The 22,062-nt window shown below is 38.2% G+C and overlaps 1 protein-coding gene across 1 annotated transcript in view; it reads right to left on the reverse strand.

Moving 5' to 3' along the window:
• Positions 1-421: 421 nt before the first annotated feature.
• DST (dystonin) overlaps positions 422-22,062 on the reverse strand; it is a gene marked incomplete at its 5' end in the record, with an annotated part of 334,605 nt that continues 312,964 nt past the window's right edge. Inside the window, 14 exons of the mRNA XM_083349122.1 lie at positions 422-1,444; positions 1,754-1,877; positions 5,280-5,390; positions 5,897-6,096; positions 6,842-6,910; positions 11,147-11,264; positions 15,492-15,509; positions 16,179-16,253; positions 16,391-16,545; positions 17,056-17,218; positions 18,172-18,335; positions 18,911-19,040; positions 20,473-20,661; positions 21,581-21,724. Coding sequence (XP_083205248.1) covers positions 1,179-1,444; positions 1,754-1,877; positions 5,280-5,390; positions 5,897-6,096; positions 6,842-6,910; positions 11,147-11,264; positions 15,492-15,509; positions 16,179-16,253; positions 16,391-16,545; positions 17,056-17,218; positions 18,172-18,335; positions 18,911-19,040; positions 20,473-20,661; positions 21,581-21,724 — 1,926 coding nt within the window. The 3' untranslated portion in view covers positions 422-1,178. The remainder of the gene's footprint in view (positions 1,445-1,753; positions 1,878-5,279; positions 5,391-5,896; positions 6,097-6,841; positions 6,911-11,146; positions 11,265-15,491; positions 15,510-16,178; positions 16,254-16,390; positions 16,546-17,055; positions 17,219-18,171; positions 18,336-18,910; positions 19,041-20,472; positions 20,662-21,580; positions 21,725-22,062) is intronic.

Genomic DNA, 22,062 nt, shown 5'->3' on the forward strand with positions numbered 1-22,062 from the left:
CCAGCATTCTGGTACAAAGACATCTGAAAGCATACAGAATATCTTTTTGTTAGCAGAGGTGTCTCTTGATCAAGAGCCTTTCCACAAATAGTAAAGAATAACTGTAAAAGCACTACGTGAACAGCTGGATACAATAGTATGTGAAACATCAGGAACTTTAAAGAAATGGAGAAACTTGTATTTGCAGATAAAACAGAAAGAAACGGAGAGGGCCAGGATCTCAGATGAGAAACAAATAATATTGATGGTTTTTTTTTGGGGGGGGTTGTTATTTTTTTGAGGCAGGATGCCTTTAAATATAAAACAAGTAGGCAGCTTTTGTCTTGAAGAAACGGCTTGCATTTTTCAGAGCAGACACAAGGCAAGCATGATGAAGAATATCTCTTTCCCTGGGATGAAAGGAAAACCACAGCAATAAAGAGAAGGGGACAAGATTTATTTTGTAGATTTTTTTTTCTTTCTGCAAGCAAAACTGCTTTGATATAAAATGAGTCCAATGATACAAAGCTATCATCCACTCAAGCAAAAGAAAACCTCACATTACAATGAATGCAGGTTATGCTGACGTTCTAATGCTAGTGTTAAACCCCACCCCGGAACCAAGATTGTTTCTGCCGTCTTTTAAAGCAACAGCACACTGAAAACCATGGGACTATATTGCAATCTTTATGAATTTACTGAAAGAAATTGCTTAATTGATATAATGGCAAAAAAGAACTGTTGTCTTCACATTGTTGTTTAAGTTTCGGTCACATGTCATTAACGTCCATGTTGTTAGTTCAAAATATATTATTTAGGTTTTTGTCATTTGTATGAAGATCAGGTTCTGAGGTATCCTTTACTGTAAATGTTGAAGCAACAGGCCAGGCGGATGTATGATGCAAAGAGTTAGCGGTAACAGCTTTTAGTGACTTCTCTATATGTTACTGCAAACAACTGTTAGTTTACATTAAAAAATGTTCTCCTATTCACATAAAATATGGCATAAACAAAAGAAAAGTCGACAAAATCTATACACATAAAATAACAAGACTGATACACAAATAAGGCCATCTGCAAAATTAAAAATCCAACTCTCGTCATATTTCACAATAATTTCTACAGGATAATTTACATCTTAGAAACTTAAATAGTTAACGCACAGGAGAAAAGAAAATACTTTTGAGGAGCCAACTGCATTATCTCTTGGAGGACTTGTCTAATTTGCTGACCGGCAAACGTTTTTGGGGAGTTGGAATTTTGGAAAGCTTTCCCGAGGCGGACCGAGAATTCGGTCGGGGTGTGGGTCTGATCGGGGTATGAACAGTTTCTGACAGGTCTGAGCACACGGACTGGATTTCTGAAATGTCGAAGTCAGAGGCATCGCTGCCCCGGCGGCTGCTTGCTCTACTCCCGGCTTTACTTCCAGCACGACTTCCAGGCCTGCTTGGTGTTTTTCTAGTTTCTGCAAGACAAAATGAAAGACATCCACGGTTAGTGGAACAGAGAGCAAACGGAGGCTGCCTCTGAAGGAGGGCCTTCTCACATACTTGAAACCTGACTCAAGGTAAAGGCAACTGGCTCCTTCTACCGCTTCCTAGCATTCCAGGCTGAAAAGACAGGTCTTGATTATAAGAAGATTTATATAGTGGTTGAAAATAAAGAGAGACTGAGTTACAGACTGAAGGCTAAGGAGAGACAGATACTTTCAACTTCTGCAAGTGGGATGTCCACAAGGATGCGCGTGGCCCATCCCAGCAAATCCAATACTCACCTGCAAAGTGTGCTCGGGCTCTTGTGGCTGCTGTTGAAATTAGGCCATTCTTTTCTCCAGAATGAAAAACTTTCCCAGAAAGGTATCCTGGAAGTCTAAGTTTACTCCCTTGTATTGGCGTTCCCTGTGGGATATAAGAGTACCGAGTGAAGCATGGGCATTGAACAGGGCTGAACTTGGAACTCTACCAGATCACAAGAAAAATGCTTTGCCCGAAATTGACCGGATAGTTTAAAAGCAGGTCAACAGGAAAAACAAACAGAGACTGTATTTATGGCTGCCTTCTTGAGGTAGAGACTTGTCTGTTGTTGTCTGCGCAGTGTAGCAAGGTACTGTATACACTGATGGGACTACAGCATATATGTATACTGGACATTATACAGCATATGGTATCTGAACAAATAAACCTTACATGTCAAGATATATATTGTATATAGTTACCAATTTAGGATCAGATTTCAGAGAAGTGGATTACAGCCCTTGAAAGCTCATAGTGTATTTATGTATATTATTGTTTATGGTGCAGCTGTGGTTTGTTTTTTTTCCTGTCACAAACCACCATATAGCTGCGTAACTGAGCCCGTAAGATGGAAGACTGGAGGTTTCAAAAGTCCTTCAGAGAAACCCTCTGAGCCTTTACAACCTGGGCCCACTTCTTTACATGGAGTAGCCCCTTGATAATGTGTATGTCCTGCATGTGGCCCAAAGACCGGAGAATCACGTGACCCTGGGGATACGGCACTGGTCCTAAGTGTGAAAACAGCCATGGGTTACCCGTTTTCAGTCACGATGTAACTTTGAATGGTCTCTAAACGAATGGTTGTTAAGTCGAGGACTACCTGTACTAATAAATATGGATAAACATAGCACCTTTCAGATTTATTTCTAGTGAACGTATTTAATTAACATCTACAAAAACGCCAATACATTTCATTGGATCAAGACTTATATATATTGAAATCAGTGGGACCTGATTAATTGTGAATGACTTAAAAGTTGCATTGATATTAATGGGTTTACTCTAAAAATGATTAGGCTGCAGATACTGTCCATGAACAGTAATTAAAATAATCTGAAATGTTATTTTTTATGGAGGAAAAATAGTTCCACTGTCCACCAGCAGGCATCATATTATGTTCTGGCCAGTGTAACTCAAAAGACTGTAAAAATTGAAATCCCCATCCCCTCCAACACGCTGCTGCTGCTGTTGGTGGTGGTGCAAAACCTTGTACACGGGGTCATGACATAATGTACCAACTGTGTCTTTCTGCTTGGAGACCGAAAAGAAGGTGAACTATGTACAACATTCTTACTGTCTATGTATAAAAAGTGTTGGACCGTGATTTCATAAACTCTCTTCTTAATGTTCAGCATCAAGAAGCAAGATGCCTAAATTGATGGAATTCAAAGGAACCTTCTTGTCTTTTAGTGAAGGAATAAATAGAAGCCAGACTTCCTAATATGGACCCCAGGCTAAATAAATCACGGAAATTTCTTCCATGGTTTATTTAAACACTCCAGTTGATAGAAGGATGTACTGTATTTTGTTCATTTGTATTCCAAAGTATTATGGCTTAATGTGACGTGAACATAACAATATTGAAGGTGATGTAAATACTTTTCGATGTAACAATGTCACAATTGAATGCTCAATTTCACCAATGTTTAGAATTCTTAATTTTTGCAGCATCCCTCTTCTGTCCTGAGTACAAAATTCAACTTAGTTTGTCAGTAATAGTGGTAATATTTGCCAATAAAAGCTTTCCAAAGAGTTCAATCTGCCGAAGTAAGTTTTTTGTTATAGTTAGCTATTGGCTAAGAACAGGACTAAATAGAATGGAATACAGGTATTCCTCAATTTATGACCATAGTTGGGACCAGAATTTTCAAGTAGTGATTCGCCAGAGTTGCTAAGTGAATCACTGCAGTTAAGTGAATCAATCATGTGGCTGACAAGCCGGCTTCTCCCACTGACTTTACTTGGCAGAAGCCAGCTGGGAAGGTCACAAATGGCGATCGCAAATGATGCTGTGATGCTGCAACTGCTGTGAGTGCATGCCGGTTGCCAAGTGACTGAATGTTTAGCATGTGAACCATGGGGATGTTGCCCTGGTTGCAAGCGTGAGGAGTGGTTGAAAGTCACTTATTTCAGAGCCACTGTAATTTTGAACGGTTGCTAAAAGTCAACGACACCGCCTGCATTTAAAAACTGACAATAATTCATACTCCATATAGTTTTATACTTAAGTAGCAGAAGTAATCTGGTATTTTTTCTGTTCTAATTGCTGTAATACTGTATACAGAAATATGATTATTGTATGATATTCTATTTAGTAGAAATTAAATGGTTTAAAGTAATATATTCTACCTAATTTGAAGTACGTAATTATTTAAATCCCTAACACATTTCAGTCACTAAAGTGCCAAAATGAGATCCTTCTTCAACATGCCTATTGGTAAATCAAGAACTGTTGGCAGATGAACAGCCACTCATTAAGTTCCCACTCATCACTATCAGAGCAAAAAACGGGGAATTGTAGATTTCCTCCCCATTCTTGTTCCCCTTTGGAATGATACAACTGAGATGGAAAATTTCATGTTGTACGAACAAGGACTCTTTGTATCCCATGTGCCCATTCATGGCATGCCACTCCAATTCACTTAGTGTTATAGCAAGAGCTCCTGGGAATTGAAACATTACCCTGAAGGCAAATCCTTTTTTCTGGAGTGACACACTAACAATAATCTCCCAAATTGGTGCCACGTAATGATTATAAATCCTGTAATGTGCATTCAGCAGAAAGAGGATGCGAGTTAATTTCCAGCTCATCAGGAGAGTGTCAGGTTGAGGAAGGATAGCCGGAGGCCAGTTAAGTATATGCAAGATTTGAGGCTAAAACACCTCAAATTTAAATTTATCACTGCACATTTTAGAGTTTTGCAAATTATATTGTTAATAGATTTTACCAGGCATTTTTTAATTTAATAAACTTCCTGACTTAAACCTAAGTGTCGGATAGGTTAAATTACATGAAAACCATAACTAAACAATGAGCAAAATAACATTAGACTGCAAGCTAATTTATGAATAAGGGCCAATTAGTCTTTATATCAATGATATAATCAAATAAAATTATATTTAACTTACTGTCAACATAGGAATGAAGATATGTTATTTGTGTGTGTCTGTTAACAAAGATTTTATATAGAGATTTATAGAAATCTATAAATTTTTAGAGATCTATAAATTTCATTTGTATAAAATAGATTTATCATTCTGACAAGGACTACATGCTCAACAAGGCCCAAAGAAGAGTCAAACAAACTTCAAACAATTGATTAATTTACAAGTTTAAAAAAGAGAAAAATATAAAATTGATGGACAGAAGAGTGAAAACAAATACGAGCGCATTAATATGGAAGGTGCAGCACAGTTGATAAGGAATGGAAATTACTGTTAGCTAACAGGATAGTTTTAGTGAAGGAAATGTGGTTAGACTAAAAAAAAATCTGTCCATTACTGTACCTCTGTGGATGATACTTGATATTCAGAGCACTCTGATGGCTTACAAGGAGATGACGTTTTGCTGTTTATCAACCATGGTTTACCATAGTTGCGTGTTAAAAGATGGGGTGTCTGTGTGAAACAATGGCAAATCACAATATGAAGAACAGTTGTTGGAAAACAATGTCATGAAATGGAACAGTCAGGTTATGAAGAAGGAATTTCACAGTAAAAGTCCAAAACAAAACATCAAAACCGAGCAGGACCAAGTGATGACAAGCATTCTGTATGAAAAAAAGGATTATGTGTGTTTTCTAAAATGCAGTGGTGGTGGTGGTGGTGGGGAGGGAGGGGGGTCAATGTTTTTCTCCTTGAACAACTTGGTTCTGTGGTCTAATTGGCTTACATGTTTTTTCCCAGTCTTGCATGACCGCTGCGTATTGTAAGGCAGGGGAGAGGAGGAAACAACAAAAAACGTGGTTAGTGTCTTTGGAAGAAAAAAATAACTAAAATCTCCCTATTGGTTTTAGGGCAGCTTTACTGCTTTTAACTGCTGTTGGTTGGGCTCAGTCCTATTAAGTAACATTAAAGATTGTTGTAATGTATATCAAGTCCATCAAAGATTACTCAAACTGTACCTTGGGTGTACTAGCAGCAAGAGCTGAAACTGGAGTTCCTTGGGCAGGTTGATTGGATACAGACATGGATCTGTTGGGAGAAGCGCCCCTTGAAGAGGGCCGTGATCTACGTCCTCTTGATCGGAAGGCAGCCATACTTTGGGAAGGCCCATCTGCTAACATGAACTTCTCTCGGAGCTCCATGTTTGTCCTTCCTTTTGCTACAGTGAGTAAAAACGATAAATTAGGAATCTGATCATTTGCCTCCCATTCCTCTTCCACACCATTGCCTTGCCAAGTCTCAACAAATAAGCCAAACAAGTCAAACACATTAGTAATGTGTTTGAAAAGTGTTCACTGGTAAAATGTGCGCATCTAAAGTTCTAGGCCAGCAAAGATGAACCACGGTCAACATAAATCAGCATGATAATGGAATGGCTCAACATGCTATTTGGTTATTGAGGCACAGACACAACCTGAGGACCCACTCAACTAATGCTACTGCTTCTTGGGTGATTCAGAAACAGATGTTGGCTATGATAAGCAGACAAGAGAGAGAGAGCAAAGGATAAACCGTATTAATTCTAAACTAGAAATCATACAGTTTGGCAACATGCAACGCAAATAGACACTCCCAAACTCTAAGGAAGGGTTTGGATGTTAAATACCAACAGAATGCTGTTATAATATGAAAGAACAGCGCACAAGGATCAGACACGTAAACATGTTTAGTGTTTGATGCCTCTCTGGGTTAGCAGCAATGGCTTTTGAGACACTTTCTCAAAGTCATTATTTAAATTTAGAGGCAAGCTCTCAAGCACCAGCCCAATGCAGCAAGGGTTAAGCTAAAGACTGTAATACGTGAAGCATTTGGTTAAAACAGATTTTGATATATATTGAAGCAGAGCGAGAAGAAAATTGAAAAGAAAATAAGAACAGGAGAGACAAAGAGAGGGATTTGCCCACCTATAGTAGGCTGAGTGGTAATTGAAGAGTTTGATTCCGAACGTAACATTTTACTCCCATGATGATGAACTAGAAAAAATGACACAGGACATGGGTCATATTAAAAAGAAAATTGTTAGCAGGAGAAGAATCAATCACAGCAGATATGCAAGAGACTCAAAGCTGAAGAGCAAGAAAGAGAATCTGATGCAACTTTTTGCTAGCTCTTCCTAACCAAGATCAAGCCTCCCAGGAAATAATAAAGACTCCTAGAATGATTTCAAGAGCAAATACTTCCAATGCCATCTGTCATAAAAAACAAAAACAACACTTCTCTGTCAAAATGAAGAAATGTAACAACAACAACAAAAAAGGAATGGGACAAACCATGCCAACCTGAAAAAGAAGACAAAATATCACACAGTATTTAAATCATCACTACTATTCACATTTTATCTTTCTAAACACAGGGCTGTGTTTTGTTGTTTTTATTATAGACTTTCAGAAGATTGAAATCTTGTTCCTCTCCTCCTTAAGTCTTAAAAATTCTATTCTGTTTGGAAATAAATTTCAGTTATTTATTTGTTAATTTATTTTCAATCTTTTCTCCAGGAGTTCCAATTGCCTTACAAAGCACTCCCTCCCCAAAGCACTTTTTTCTGCAACAGCAACCCTATGAGTATGAATGGGTTGAGAGTGGCTGGCCTAAAGTCACCCAGGGAGTTTCTGTGGCTGAGGATAGACTTGAACTCGAGTCTCTTCAGTTAACTAGATCATGCTTGGCTAGTCTGGACTATTGTGGATGAAATACCTCATCATAACTTTGCAAAACTCTTTTTGGAAAATTAAAAAAATCAATTTTAGATTCCTATTCAGGGATATTGAAATTTATTTCAGCGAACCACAAAACAAAAAAACATTCAAAACTTTCCATACTTCTATACACTGGTATTTAAAAGAATTTTTATTCTTGCAAGGTGAAGCTTGCTTACGACAACACAAAACACAGTACAATAGGAATCCCTCTCTTGAATTGTATGGAAAAATGAAGAAAATCTGGTTGTGTTACAAAATATCAGTGTTCAGTCCAAAAAAATGAGCATAGTGTCTCCTTATTCAACCCCTATTTGTAGAAGCTGCCAGCTGCTTCAAAAACTAGAATGCCTTTGTTAGCCTGAGTAGTAGCTGCTAATTTGGATAGTAGTAGCAGCTGAGTAGTAGCTGCTAATTTGGATAGTAGTAGCAGCTGAGTTGTTGTTGTTGTTAGTTGCGAAGTCGTGTCCGACCCATCGCGACCCTATGGACAATGTTCCTCCAGGCTTTCCTGTCCTCTACCATCTTCTGGAGTCCATTTAAGCTCACGCCTACTGCTTCAGTGACTCCATCCAGCCACCTCATTCTCTGTCGTCCCCTTCTTCTATTGCCCTCAATCTTTCCCAGCATTAGGCTCTTCTCCAGTGAGTCCTTCCTCCTCATTAGGTGGCCAAAGTATTTGAGTTTTAGCTTCAGGATCTGGCCTTCTAAAGAGCAGTCAGGGTTGATCTCCTCTAGGACTGACCGGTTTGATCGCAGCTGAGTAGTAGCTGCTAATTTGGATAGTAGTAGCAGCTGCTAATTCAGCATGCTGGCTGGGGAATTCTGAGAGATGAAGTCCACAAGTCTTAAAGTGGCCAAGTTTGAGGACCCCTGGTTTAACCCCTTTGAAACAACTTACTATAGTCTCTCTTTTGCCTTTCTGGTCATTTCTTCCTGCCACCTCACCAAATGTCTACTTCCTCCTTTCTTTCTTCTTCCTTTCCCCACGCAACAATCCCTTGCCCTTATTCTGAGTCTATCTTGTTCCCTCCACCCTGTCTTTTCTTTCTGCTGGAAAAAAAAGGAGGATGTGTACACAGAAATGTTAAGTTTTGGCAGGAGAGAGTGGTTTGTAAATAGAGATGAAGACTCATTTTGTAATCTGAGGACGATCCATTAATGTTGTAAAATAAGTTTTAAGTCCTGATGTTCTTAGCATGTTCCATATGGGCAATAATACGCTAATTGGCAAGTCAGGCTCCAGGTTAGAGATCACAGCTTGTATAGAACAACATGAACCGATTTGGGAATAAAACACTGCTTGTGTTGTGGCACTGGCCAAAATACGTCAAATTGATTTGCAATTCGTGGAACAGAAAATACATGCAATGGTAATTCACATTCTCAGTAGAGAATAACATAGCTACAATCTAGCTACAATTGCTTATGGACATTCCCATTTTCCTTGTCAAGCTAAGGAGGTAAAGCCTGGGAAAAAGAAATGTTACCTGTAAAAGTCCAACTGAGAATAGTGACAACAAAAGGCCAAACAAGTGCTGAAAATTCTTGTCTCTATCAAGGAGGTAAGGACTCTAATACCCCATCTTAGTACTATCATCATCCCATTTTAGTGCCGTCCAGAAATGTGAGGTCTTTTATTCCTCTTCTGCTTATTGTGAGAATTCAGAAAAATAAACTCTGCTCCTCCCAGCTCTAAAGTCAAATTAGATTCTTAGAAAGGAGAAAAGGGGAAATAATATATAAAGTAGAGTAACAGCTTTCTTTCTTTACTGAAGGCAGGGCTTTTTTTCTAAAAAAAAAAAAGGTGCCGGAACTCCTATCTTGGCGGGCGCATTCATTCTTAAGAATTGTTTAATTTAAAGTGGTTTATTGTAATAGATGGTTATAGATTCAAAAGTTTTCAAGAGTATTTACAAAAGATACTATTTTTTCTAGCATCAGCTAAATTAGACATATTACATTGAGAAAAATGTTTATTTCTTTCCTTATTGATTTATTGATTTCATTGAAGAGATGTTAACATAGGAAATAGATTATTTTGTTATCTAATTTTACCCTCCAAAAGACAGGAGCAGATGAAAAATGTGAGGTTCATTTCTGTTGGCTTTTTTGCATTAGCTGTTTTAGATTCTAAAAGTTTAGTTCCTAAAGAAGTAACCTTGTAAATAATTTTAATGTCGTCTAGTGCAGGGTAGGCAAACCTGGCTCTTTTATGACTCAAGGACTTCAACTCCCAGAATTCCTGAGCCAGCATGGCTCAGCTTGGAAACCTCTCTCTTTCCCCTCAGCGTGGCTGGCTGAGGATTTCTGGGAGTTGAAGTCCACGGGTCATAAAAAAGAGCCAAGATTGCAATAGGCTTTCCAAAGCCAATAGAGGCAGTTGTTTTTGTTTTTTTTTGCAAAAAAAAAAAAAAAAAGGTGCCGGAATGCCGTTCTGAGCATTCTATGACAAAAAAAGCCCTGACTGAAGGTATATCTTCAGTACGGGTAGTCCTCAATTAACGACCACTGCTAAAGCAAGGAAGTTGGTGAGTCATGCCTGATTTTATGGATCTTTCTGTCGTGGATGTTAAAGCAAATCATGCCGTTGTTAGGTGAATCATACGGTCATTAAGGAAACCCAGTTTTCCCCACTGATTTTGATTGTTGTAAGCCAGGTGGCTCAGTGGGTTAGGACACTGAGCTTGTCGATCAGAAGGTCGGCAGTTTGGCGGGTCGAATCCTGAGTGCCGCGTAACAGAGTGAGCGCCTGTTACTCGTCCCAGCTTCTGCCAACCTAGCAGTTCGAAAGCACCTAAAAATGCAAGTAGAAAAATAGGGACCACTATGGTGGGAAGGTAACAGCGTTCCGTGCGCCTTTGGCATCTAGTCATGCTGGCCACATGACCACGGAGACGTCCTCGGACAAGCGCTGGCTCTTCGGCTTTGAAACGGAGATGAGCACCGGCACCTAGAGTCGGAAATGACTAGCACGCATGTGCGGGGGAACCTTTACCTTTATCTTTAAGCCAGGTGGGAAGATCACAAATGGCGGTTATTGCAACTTTCATAAATATGTGCCGGTTCACAAGTGCCCAGCTTTTGATCACGTGTCCGTGGGGATGTTATAACAGTTGTAAATGCAAGAACTGCTCGAAAGTCACCTTTCTGAGCGCCACTGTAAGTCTGAACAGTCCCTGAATGAATGTTTGTAAGTCAAGGACCACCTGTAGCTTGTGAGCACATAAGTGGTGGTATCTTAGCCAAAAGGAGGGTTCCACGATTATCCTAGAATGCCATACCCACCCTCTACCTGGCATTATCCATGTTATCTGCCTTGCAGACATAGAAATCCAAAACATTTGAAGACCATTTGTCTGCTCACCTCTGCCCCAGACTGTTCGGTATGCAGTGCTTTTACATATTAATATGTGTAAAAGTATAGCTTTATAAGTGAATTAGGATTGAATGACGCTATCGAATTAAGACACAAGTAGCGAGTGTGACGTCCAAGCTATTTTTATTACATACCTCTGCAGGGATCATTTTTCACCAAGAACTCATCTAGGGCCATCCAACCACCTCCAACACGAACCATAACGGTGCTCCGCAGGATACGGACGAGACGAAGCTGCTGGGAATCACCAAACTGTGCCGAAGGAAGGAAAATAAGCTAAAGCTTTCCTATATATTCTAAACGGCAATGTTTCTCCAGGCTAAGCAGGTGAAAATTAGCCACAGATAGATTGCTTTAAATCATTAGTAGAATTATTACCCAAGATATTTTCATTAAGCATAAGATGATCAAAGCTGTTGTCAGATTGAATGCATTAACCCACAAGCTAGCAATGAGATTGGGGTAGAGTCAGGTAGAAGCGGAACACAAAGATCAAATGCTGGTTTCATTTTACACAAAATTTGCAAAAAAATCATGTAATTGTTTCTTATATTTCTTTCAAAGGAGAAAAAAATACTAAGGGAAATATAATATTCTTACATCATACAACTTGGTCCTTTGTTACAAAAACTCTCCCTGAGCTTTCCTGACAGAAATAATTAAAAATAAAATGGAGAAAACTCAAAATGTTTTGTCCTGGGAAAGAAGAAAAGTAATTTTACTCATGACATGAAGCTCCATTCACTTTCTTGCTTTCAGGAAAGCCTTCCCCTTTGTATAGCTAATGTATTGCATGGTACGATTCAGTTACCTTTTCTTCTTTTGTAGATTTTCTCATAACTGGGAGGTAAACAGCTTATGATTTCTCTCTTCTCCTACCTACTATTTGCACTGCTATGTTCTGATCATATGTCCTGCTACTATTTCAGATAATTGTATTTAATCTATCTTTCTATTCTTTTTTTTTTTAAATTGTTAAAGGTTCAATAAAACCCGTTACATATCTACCATTCCTCAGTGACTGTATCTACTTGAAAGCTTCCTTTTTCATACAGCAACCACAAAAGCGTTAATAGTTTTGCTACTGGTCTTGCCCACCTGTTAGTGTTAATGTAAACTAAGCAGACAACCAAGCAAAGAAATTAAAAAAAACCATGAAGGCAGGAGTTGGTTGTCCTCAAAGATCAAAATGAAAACCTCTCCAGACTGATGGACTGCAGAAGTGTTAGGACTACAACAATACAATTCAATTCAAGTAAGCATATGTAACAGGAATATGTAAATCAGCTTGGTCAGAACTGAATCATCAGTTCTGAGAGCTGAACTCATTTGATGCTTTGATTGTCCAAATCAATTCTGAAGAAACAGCTTTTGTATAAACCTTCCGAGTCAAATACTCGATTTGGAGATTTAATTCAATCAGCGTTAGTTCTCCAAATCAAAGGTTTGAAACCTCTAATGTGTAATTCCATATGAATTCAAACATTTATTTAGAGAAGTGGGCTTAGGTATAATAATATTAAAATAAAATAAAAATATTTTTTCTTCATCCCTGATTTAAGTAATCATGAAACTTACTACTTTATGCTTAAGCATATATAGAAGTTTTATCTATTGTTTGAGTCTAGTTTTTACTCAGCTCCTTTTTTTTTCTTGGTCTGCTGTAATAAGGAACAATTTCTTATCATGTCCAAACAAGGAAACAATGGTTAGCAGATCTGGAACATGGCAGGTAGCCAACTTAGCTGAATTTGTTATTCAAAATCTTAATAGTCTCCTAGTTGAGTCTCAACAGAGAATCCAAGGCTTCCGTTTTATTTATTACAGCACATCAGGAAAGGAAAATGAAGAAAAAAGAGCTGCGGGAGCACCTCATGACATGAAACCAATGCAGAATTATTTGTATTGGGCCAATAGGCAAAAGGACACTGTTTTGTCATTTTGGGATCATAATGGCCAGGTGCAGACCCCTATGTTATGGGAACACTGAATGAGCATTGTAAAGTCAAAGGCTGTTCCAATCTAGAGATTTGTACTGTACTTTTAAGCTCCCTACTAGAGGAAGAACATACTTCCCATTCTATTTCCTCTGATTGTTATTCTCTCCCCTCATTTTGCTCTGCAGCATATTTGCATTCCTGATCGTTGCAAGAACTAGGTGAGAGGACAGACAAGACCAAGAAGAAAAAGTTCAGGAAGCCACAACTAGTTAACTTTTCATTAAATTAATAATGAAGTTCACTAAGTTTAAACACTTCCATCCCAATTTCTGCCTAATTAAAAAAAAACTTTCTGTATGATCTATCCTTGTGGCTTGTGCTGCAAATCATTTTGCCGTTAAGTTTCTGCCATGAGAAGAAATTCAGAACTTCTCTAATATTGAATGCCTGAGCTTTCGTGAGGGCACGAATCCCCAAAGGTCCAACTGGAATAAGAGGCCAAACATTCTCTTTCAAAATTCAAGCAAACGTTGTTTGTCTGGTAAATCTTTCATTGCTAAATCATACAACCGAGCTTACCTTTTAATGTAACTTGAGATACAGCTTAAGCAAACGGGGGGGGGGGGGAGCATATTACTTCTTAGGAACCAAGTAATAGTAAATCAGATAAAGATCACTATGCCAGGAACAAAACGTTATTTTAGAAGTATGCAAAATACCAGTTTGGAATGTGCACTGTGTGAAATTATGGAAATAAACATAGCAATGAAGACTTTTTCCTTTCTTCTTATAAGGTTTTATGCTGCAGCAACTGCTTTTCATACGAGCCCTTTGGAAAATGGACTTTGCTTAAATACTTCTGGGAAGAATTAGCCGGAGAAATTGGAGCTGTAACATGAGACATTCACCCAGGCCCTCCTACAGCCACAACTTCATCCAAATGCTGACTGTAGTTATTTTCCTAAAGCAGAGTGGGAAGTCATGATCACATATAGATGAATCAGGGAAGACTATCCCCTTCCTGCTTCCTAGATTTTTTTTTTTTTTGGAGCAGTCTACCTTGGTTCCAAGCTGTAATATTCATGTTTCATTGTCCAGAAGCTCTAGCAGTAAATCAAGAGGGACCAGACACAATTTAATTTTCTTTCCAACCAATAAAACCTAGGAAGTTGTTTGAGGAGTCTCCTCTGTTTGCAGGGTTCGTTACCCTTTACTCTTGTTGCGTTTTTCCAAAATCCTTATAATAAACACAACCTGTCATAATTATCTGGAGTGGCTAAAATATCAACATTATTACAGACCTGTATCTAGATGCTTAATGTTCCTGATCATGCCTTTCAAAAATGTAAACAAAACAAAACAAAATGGGCAAGTAAGTCTACTATATTTCGCTTAGGTAATCTGGGATTGCACACAAGAGAACTCCTCTCCTTTGATAAGAATGCCCAGCTATTGTTTCTTTTACCTGCCTTTCTCTCCAGAAGCATCAGTTCCTTCAACAGTTTGATTTGCTTCACACTGTCTTATATTGTATCATTTCTATTAAACCTTCAAGACAGCATATCCGACAATACCCTTCATTTAATGCTCATCATAGTAACGGTCTAAGCACAGATTCAACTCAGAATGTGCCTGATTGTCCTCAAATACTGAGTGAGCTCCGTTAGGTTAGGAGGAGATAGGAAATCCTATCCCAGAATTTTATTAATACTGCTTTATATTAAAAAAAAAAACCTAAGCGATGTCCATTATTAAAACCATAGTTTCATAACAATAATATTGTATTATCCTTATGTATACAAATTCCTTTTTAATACATATAACTGTATAAAAAGAACCACAGGAAGATGGGCTTTTAAAAAGAATTGAAGATTCTCTGCCTCTGGCATCAAACTTAGTGGAGTCCATGTTCATTCATTATATCCTGGCTGAAATCTGGGGCCACTTTCCACCAAATGAAACCAGCTCACTCCCAAATGTTTTTTTTCTTTCTTTTCTTGTTTTGAATGATATAACACTGCTATGCTAAAAAAAAGCTAATAGTAAGCAGAGAAACAAGGGTATATTGGACAAAATAAACCAAATTCCCTTTTTTGATTGATACAGTCTGAAGGGGGCTTGGTTGCATGCTAATGCTTTGCTTCTGAGTACCCTGGCTTTTCCCTAAAAAAAAAAGTGTGATGGAAATTACCTCACAGTAGGATGCAGCATGGAAACCTAAAAGCCATTCCATATAGCAATCATAGCACAATCTTAACTACAGTTTTCAAGTGCAAATTACAGAGACAGTAGCTGAAGGCATTTGCACCTGAAGAGCATTTTGCACTATTATCTGGTTCCCTTAAAGTAATCTTAATTATGAGGCAGCGACAGGCAAAGAGACAATTCTCAGTGTAAAGACACCTGTTAAGGCACCAAAGCTGAGCAAACAAGGAATTAGCTCAGGGTGAAAGGAAGTGGGAGGACAAATCACTGCAAGCTGAAATGATAATGTATTAAAAGAGTACTAGAAACTCCATGTACATTCCACTGTTTATACCTGACTTCCCAGGAAGAACTGACAAGAGATGGAAAATGGGAAAAAACACAATTAGTTTAACAGGAAATGTTCTACATGACTCTAGAACACACTATGAAAGGGCACACATATTCCAAATAGCTAAATATAATATGTACTTTTCATACGTACAGGTAACATCAAATGTTTGGACTGTAAACGATGGAGAATGGAATTCTAAGTTATCTGTGGCTTCCTTGCATCATCTTTGATCAAATTTCTTCTACCCTTTGACAAAGACTTCCTTCGTATCTATTTAAATCCCCCTCCCCCCCAAAAAAATGCCCAACACATTTCCTAACTAATAAAACTGGGACATATCCTTTTTTATGAAAACAGGATGATAGTGAGATATATTATTCAAATATCTTTGAATTCTAAGCATGTTGGAAAGAATACCATTTAAATATTAATGAATAGTCCAATAAAAGATCCTAAACATTGGTCGCATAATATCCATATAAATATTACATTAGAGCTTCTTCATTTTCTATTACTTTGTCTATGTTGTGATTATTATTGTGTTAGTAAGGTTGTAATAGGTTTTTAATACTAAATTCACAGAATTCATGCTGTCTAAATTTAGTTTAATAACTCAAATCTTCAGGTTCTTTTCAGAGTAGCTAGGTATCAATCAATAGATGACATGAATGTATTTTTTAGACTTACTCTGTATTTATTTTCACCAATCTGCTCCACCTGGAACCGCTTTGCACATTTACATTTTGCTACTTGCCTTGTCACCTGTCAATATGATAACCAGAAATACTGTATTAGATTTTTCAGCCATTCTGTATCATTGGTAAATTGTAGAGTATGACAAACTTTATGGAATTCTAATGGACAATACTCATAATAAGAGGTGAATAGAAGAATAATACCTCATCTTCAATTTTGTCTGCATCTGTCAGAGGTTTGTATGCATCCTTGTTTGGATGAAGTGCTGCTACAAATTCATAATAGTCAATATAGCCATCGCCATCTCTGTCAAAAATATCTGCTACTGCACTCATTTCCAGGCGACTCGTAGGAAATTCTATGGAAAAGAAAATGATACTGAACATTAGAATTACAAAGTTTTAGAAAGAGATTACTTCTAGAATCACAGAATTAAAAAAAAATTTGCAGGGCTTTCTAGTCTACTCCTCTGCTTGACATGGGAAGGCCGAAATGAGAGGATCTGGCAAAGATGGCCATCTACTCTATGAATGAATGGAACAAGAGTTGAGCAATCTTCCGGCTCAGTATTTCTTATCATTTTAAAAAATTATGGATAAGGTCAAAAGACCTTTTGTATATATGGGTTATATTTATCAACATTAAATATTAAACGGATGCATTCGTAAAACATTTGTTGAATCGTTATAACAATATTGAGCCTATTATATATTAACATCAAATAGTTTTCACAAAAATGAGAACAGTGACATTGTTTTAATTTTTTGCAAATATCTTCCATGGCTGGTAAATAACTTTCACTTCACAGATCCCTGAAAGGATCTTGGGGGGACCCTCCTTGAGAATAATGGTTCGTTTTCAAACTTACTTGAAGAGAGAATCCCATCAATAAATTCCTGTCTTGTTATCTTTCCATCCTGATCTTTATCTATCCTCCTAAAGAAGTCCATTACTCGAGATTTCTTGTGGTTCATCCATCGCATGTACTTCTTCCGCCAAATATCAAAATCGAAATTGGCAAATTCCCTCAGCTGGAAAAAAATATATCATGAAAATGATTGAAGAGATGAATTGCTTACGGTACCCAATATCCACGATGCTAAGATTTGGGACAGAACTGAACCTTGCTTTCCTCAGCAATGTGAAAAATCAAATTAATGTGAAAAATCAAGCTAGTCCTTTCTATTTCCTTGCCTAGGTCTCTGATCTTGGATTCTCAGCTGCCTTGGCCAAGGTATATGAGCCGGAAGACTCCTTCAAACTGCAGTTCAACGATATTTACAATATGGTTCCCAAGCTATATATCCACTCAGCACGAAGAATATGCAGAAGCTAACTTCATCAGTCATTTGAAAATAAGGTTTAAAATTATTTCCGGTTATTAAAAAGATGGTTAGCATTCAACATGAATACTCCTAATACAAAAATAACTTTAAATTTTGACTAACAGAGTGGGAAACCATCTTTTGAAGAGACTACTGGTGCTTGCCTTCCAGTTTTACCATTTGACAAACCAATGCGTAACTCTACAGTTCCTTTGGTTCCTATTTTTGATGTAAAACCTTATTTGATTGCTGGGAATGGAAAATGATTCGGTGGCACACAAACATTCATTCAATCAATCGATCGATCATTATTTTGTGTGCCACCCATCTCGTCTAGGGGCAATGCTGATCCATACACATTTTCTCTGTCACATGTGCCACTTGTCATGTCCTTCCTGTTGGTGCATGACAGAAGCATATTGGGTGCCCTGTCCTTCCATGGAGTGTGCTGGGTACTCATTGTACGGCCACATACTTTCTCTCCAAACATTCAGAAGAGAAACTGCACTGACGATCAAGGGCTAACCACATACCTTCTGAGTGTCAGAGGTGACTAATGGTTGGTTCCCCCTGCCCAAGAGGAATGCCACTACCACTCATGCATGAAACAGAACTTCATTTAAGGCCCTGGGGTGGTTATTTTAACTACTGTTACTAACTTCTTCTAATCGGTCTAAGGCATCATTAAGTTTCCTTCGTCTCTCCAGGGCCAGGAGCCAGACTTGTTGCCATTTGCTGAGCAAGAGGTTAATCCGTGGATTCTTCGTCTCAATTTGGGTCGGAGCCCCTGAAGGGTATATGCTCGGGACTGGAGAACGTTTTCCTGTTAAAGACAATTGCATATGCATCATAAAACTGTGCATCAAAAGTACACCTTTCAAAGCAATTTAGAAGAAAGATAATATGACTCATAGGCTTGTTTGGTTGCAAATAATACTCGGTTCTGTTTATGGAGGGCAGCTATAAACCCAGATGGCAGGAGTCAGTGCCTCCAGAGGTGGTGAATGCTCCAACACTGGAGGCTTTTAAGAAGAGACTGGACAGCCATTTGCCTGAAATGGTACAAGGTTTCCTGCCTGAGCAGGGGGTTGGACTAGATGACCTCCAAGGTCCCTTCCAACTTTATTATTATTATTATTATTATTATTATTATTATTATTATTATTATTATTATTATTATTATTATTATTATTATTATTATTATTATTATTACAATGGGCCACAGGAGTACAAGTTACCAACTCCTAGTTTATTCTCATTCTTTAAATGAGAAAAAAAAGAGAGCTTAGAACAACTCTAGGCAATAAAAACAAGGGTGAATTACTGCTGCAATCTATAAATAGCCAAGTAATGTTGAAATATGATACTCTCCATGCCTCACAATAGAGCATTACTTACTTCCTCCTCTTCCCTTATCCAATACAGGAATATGAGATTGGATTGGGCTAGTTTCAGCTGCTTTTCTTTTATGTGTCTTTGTAACTTTATCCACATCGGGCTGTTTTCTGGTCATTTCTTCCATGAATGTCTGCAATTAAACGGCAATTACTTTGACTAACATTGCATCAAAATAGCCTGAAAAATACTCAGCGAAACAGCAGCTTTGGTGCAGAAGTCTATGGGGCCTATCAGACGTACATAATGCATCTGCATCACATATGACTTTTTCAGTATTTACTTTAAGGTCTGTATCAATACAGGTAGTCCCTGACTTACAACAGTTTGTTTAGTGATGGTTCAATGTTACAAAGAGCCTGGGAAGAGGAACTCATGACCAATTTTTCACACTTACGACTGTTGCAGCATCCCCATGGCCATGTGATTTACATTCAGACGCTTGACAAGGGTTCATATTTATGACGGTTGCAGTGCCCCGGGGTCCTGTGATCAACTTTTGCAACCTTCTGACAAGCAAAGCCAATGGGGAAGCCAGATTCACTTAACAACCCAGGTTATTCATTTAACAGCTGCAGTGATTCACTTAACAAATGTAGCAAGAAAACTCGTAAAACGGGGCAAAACTGACTTAGCAAATTTTTCACCTAGCAACAAAATTTCTGGCCTCAACTGTGGTCATAAATCAAGGACTACCTGTACTGCAAACTTTCTAACACCAGAAGTGTAACAGGATGCATTGATCTCGCTGTGAGTGGATGAGGAAGACAACGAAGCCATCATCTTTCTAATTCATATGAAAATAAAATACTTGTACTATCACCTAAATGGACAGAAAACTAGGTTTTGTCCAACAGAGACAAACTCGTATTACGAAAAGATTTTTTTTTAGGACAAACCTAATGTTTGCATGAGTCAGTTCTATTTACCAAACAGTCCTTCTGTTTCTTCTTTTAGTTCCCAGGCCTCACAATCTCCTTTGGAGGTCTGACTTGTTTAAAAGAAACTTTCTGCAGACCTTGGGGGCAGGCTACAGAGAAGAGAAGAAACGCTGCTTATCCTCTGCTAAAACTATTTCCCTTTCCCTTCTTTTTTTGAAATGAAGGAAAGACATGCTCTCCGTTTCCAGACGCAGCACAGAACGTCATGTTTGAAACAAAGGCACCCTAACCTAGCACATACATACTCTGGGTTACTTTTGTTTTGTCTCCCAAGACTTTTAGTCCCTCAGGCAGCAACCCACTGCACTGTTGAAATACTGGCTAGTCTGCCCTCTGCAAGAACAAAAGAAAAGCTTAAAAGTCATGTTCCACTAACGTGTTTTCTTGCCGACGTCATTTCGAAGAACTCTTTTTATTCTCTTGTGCTGCCTATTTGCTTTAAGCACAAAAGTCACAATGTGCAACAAACAGATACATAACATTTTTAAGGAATGTATTTGTTTTGGTCAGACATGTGAGCAATGTAGGGTTTTCAGTTTTTGTAAATGTTTGGCCTGCTCGAAGCGCTACCTCCTCCCACCCAGGGTGAGAAAGAGCTTTAGGACAGAGCCACGGTTCTCTTACCTGATGCTCTGCTATGAGTGCCTTGACATCATCCATCTCCTGAGGAAGGACTTCTTTATCTTTTTCCGTCAGCGTTGTCTCTGCCCACTGCAGCCAGGATAATAATGCTTCCAATAACTCCTGGTTAGCAATAAGGGCAGCCAGGGCTCCTGCCAATCTCTGCTGATGTTGCTTTGCCCATGCTACCACCTTAAAAAGAAGGAGCAGCAATATGTTATGATTATTATTGTTATTATTTATTAAACTTATATACCGCCCTTCTCCTGTAGGACTCAGGGCGGTTCACAAGGTTTTTTTTAAAAAAAACAATACAATTACAAAAATTAAAAACAATTAAAATGATTACATTTAGACCTTGAATAAATATAAAAACCCCAATTAGAATCCAATTAAAACCCCAATTAATACTCTCAGTCCAGGCCAGAAAGCTCAAAGAGCTTTACGTTATGATTTCCCCATTGTTGTTGTTCTTCGTTCACAGAGTTAACCCAAGGGCTTTGCCTTCCACTCCCTTCTTGCAAGAAATCTTCAGGGTAAGAAGGAACAGAGGCGACGGCCAATTCTTAAGTTTCAGGTAGACGGGCCATCGCTATATAACTTTTAATTACTTTTAATGGAACTTCCATGTGCCTTAGACAAGAGTTTTCATCGACAGTTCAAGAAACAAGCTCACCTATTACTTAACTTGATTACTGCAAAGAACTGATGATTGGTTTCTGTTGGGTCATCCATTTAAAGCAGGGATGAATACCACAGAGTCCCCTAAACGTCAGACTGCACTTCCTGTGCCAATTACAGTCCAACAATATTTGGAAATATTTGGGTTGTCCATTCCTGTTTCAAAGCTATGTTTTATGCTCAGATCCCATTTTCTAGGTGGAGTGAGAAACTGATCCAAATGTAAATGGATAGAAGTTTCCGTTCTGCTGTATTTCTCCTGATATAACCGTAAAAAAAGTCTAAAGCAAGATCTAGTACTCAAGACAGCACAGATACGTTAAACATTTTGCTCTCAACAGTTGGAACATTTCCTCATAACGTGGCCTTGCAAATTGCTGGATGTCAAGGATTGACTGTGACTACATAGGACTGCTTGCATTGGACTGACCTCTTCAAATCTTGCTCGGATGATGGTTATCCAGTGCTTAATGGTAGTGATCGAATCTGGATGGCAAATAGCCAAGATGGCTTCTCCCATACCTGTAGCTTTACTTAGCTCAATCTTTTTTTCTTCCAGTTTCTTCATGAATTCCTAAGGCAGAAACAGTGATTTCCATGAGATGTTGGCACCAATTCAAAGGGAAAACTCAAGTAATTTCAGACTTTGCTGGTAAGGTCAAAGAGGCAAGTGCTTAACTGAATCACCAGGACTTCCACATGAAGCACTGGGAGAACAGAGAACAGAAGGAAAGAGCGGCAAAGTCCAACATTCTAAAATAAAAGTTCTGAAATAAAGAGTTGAACAGTTGCACCAACTGAACTAAAAAAGTCATAATAGCCTATTTCAGTCTGCAAATCATTAATATTGGAATAAAGTGGGCAAACTAATAATCACTATAACCTTAAAGAAAGACATATATCTGTAGGTAC

The sequence above is a fragment of the Vipera ursinii genome (genome assembly GCF_947247035.1).
Source record: "Vipera ursinii genome assembly, chromosome: 1".
In the NCBI taxonomy this organism is placed as follows: Eukaryota; Metazoa; Chordata; class Lepidosauria; order Squamata; family Viperidae; genus Vipera; species Vipera ursinii.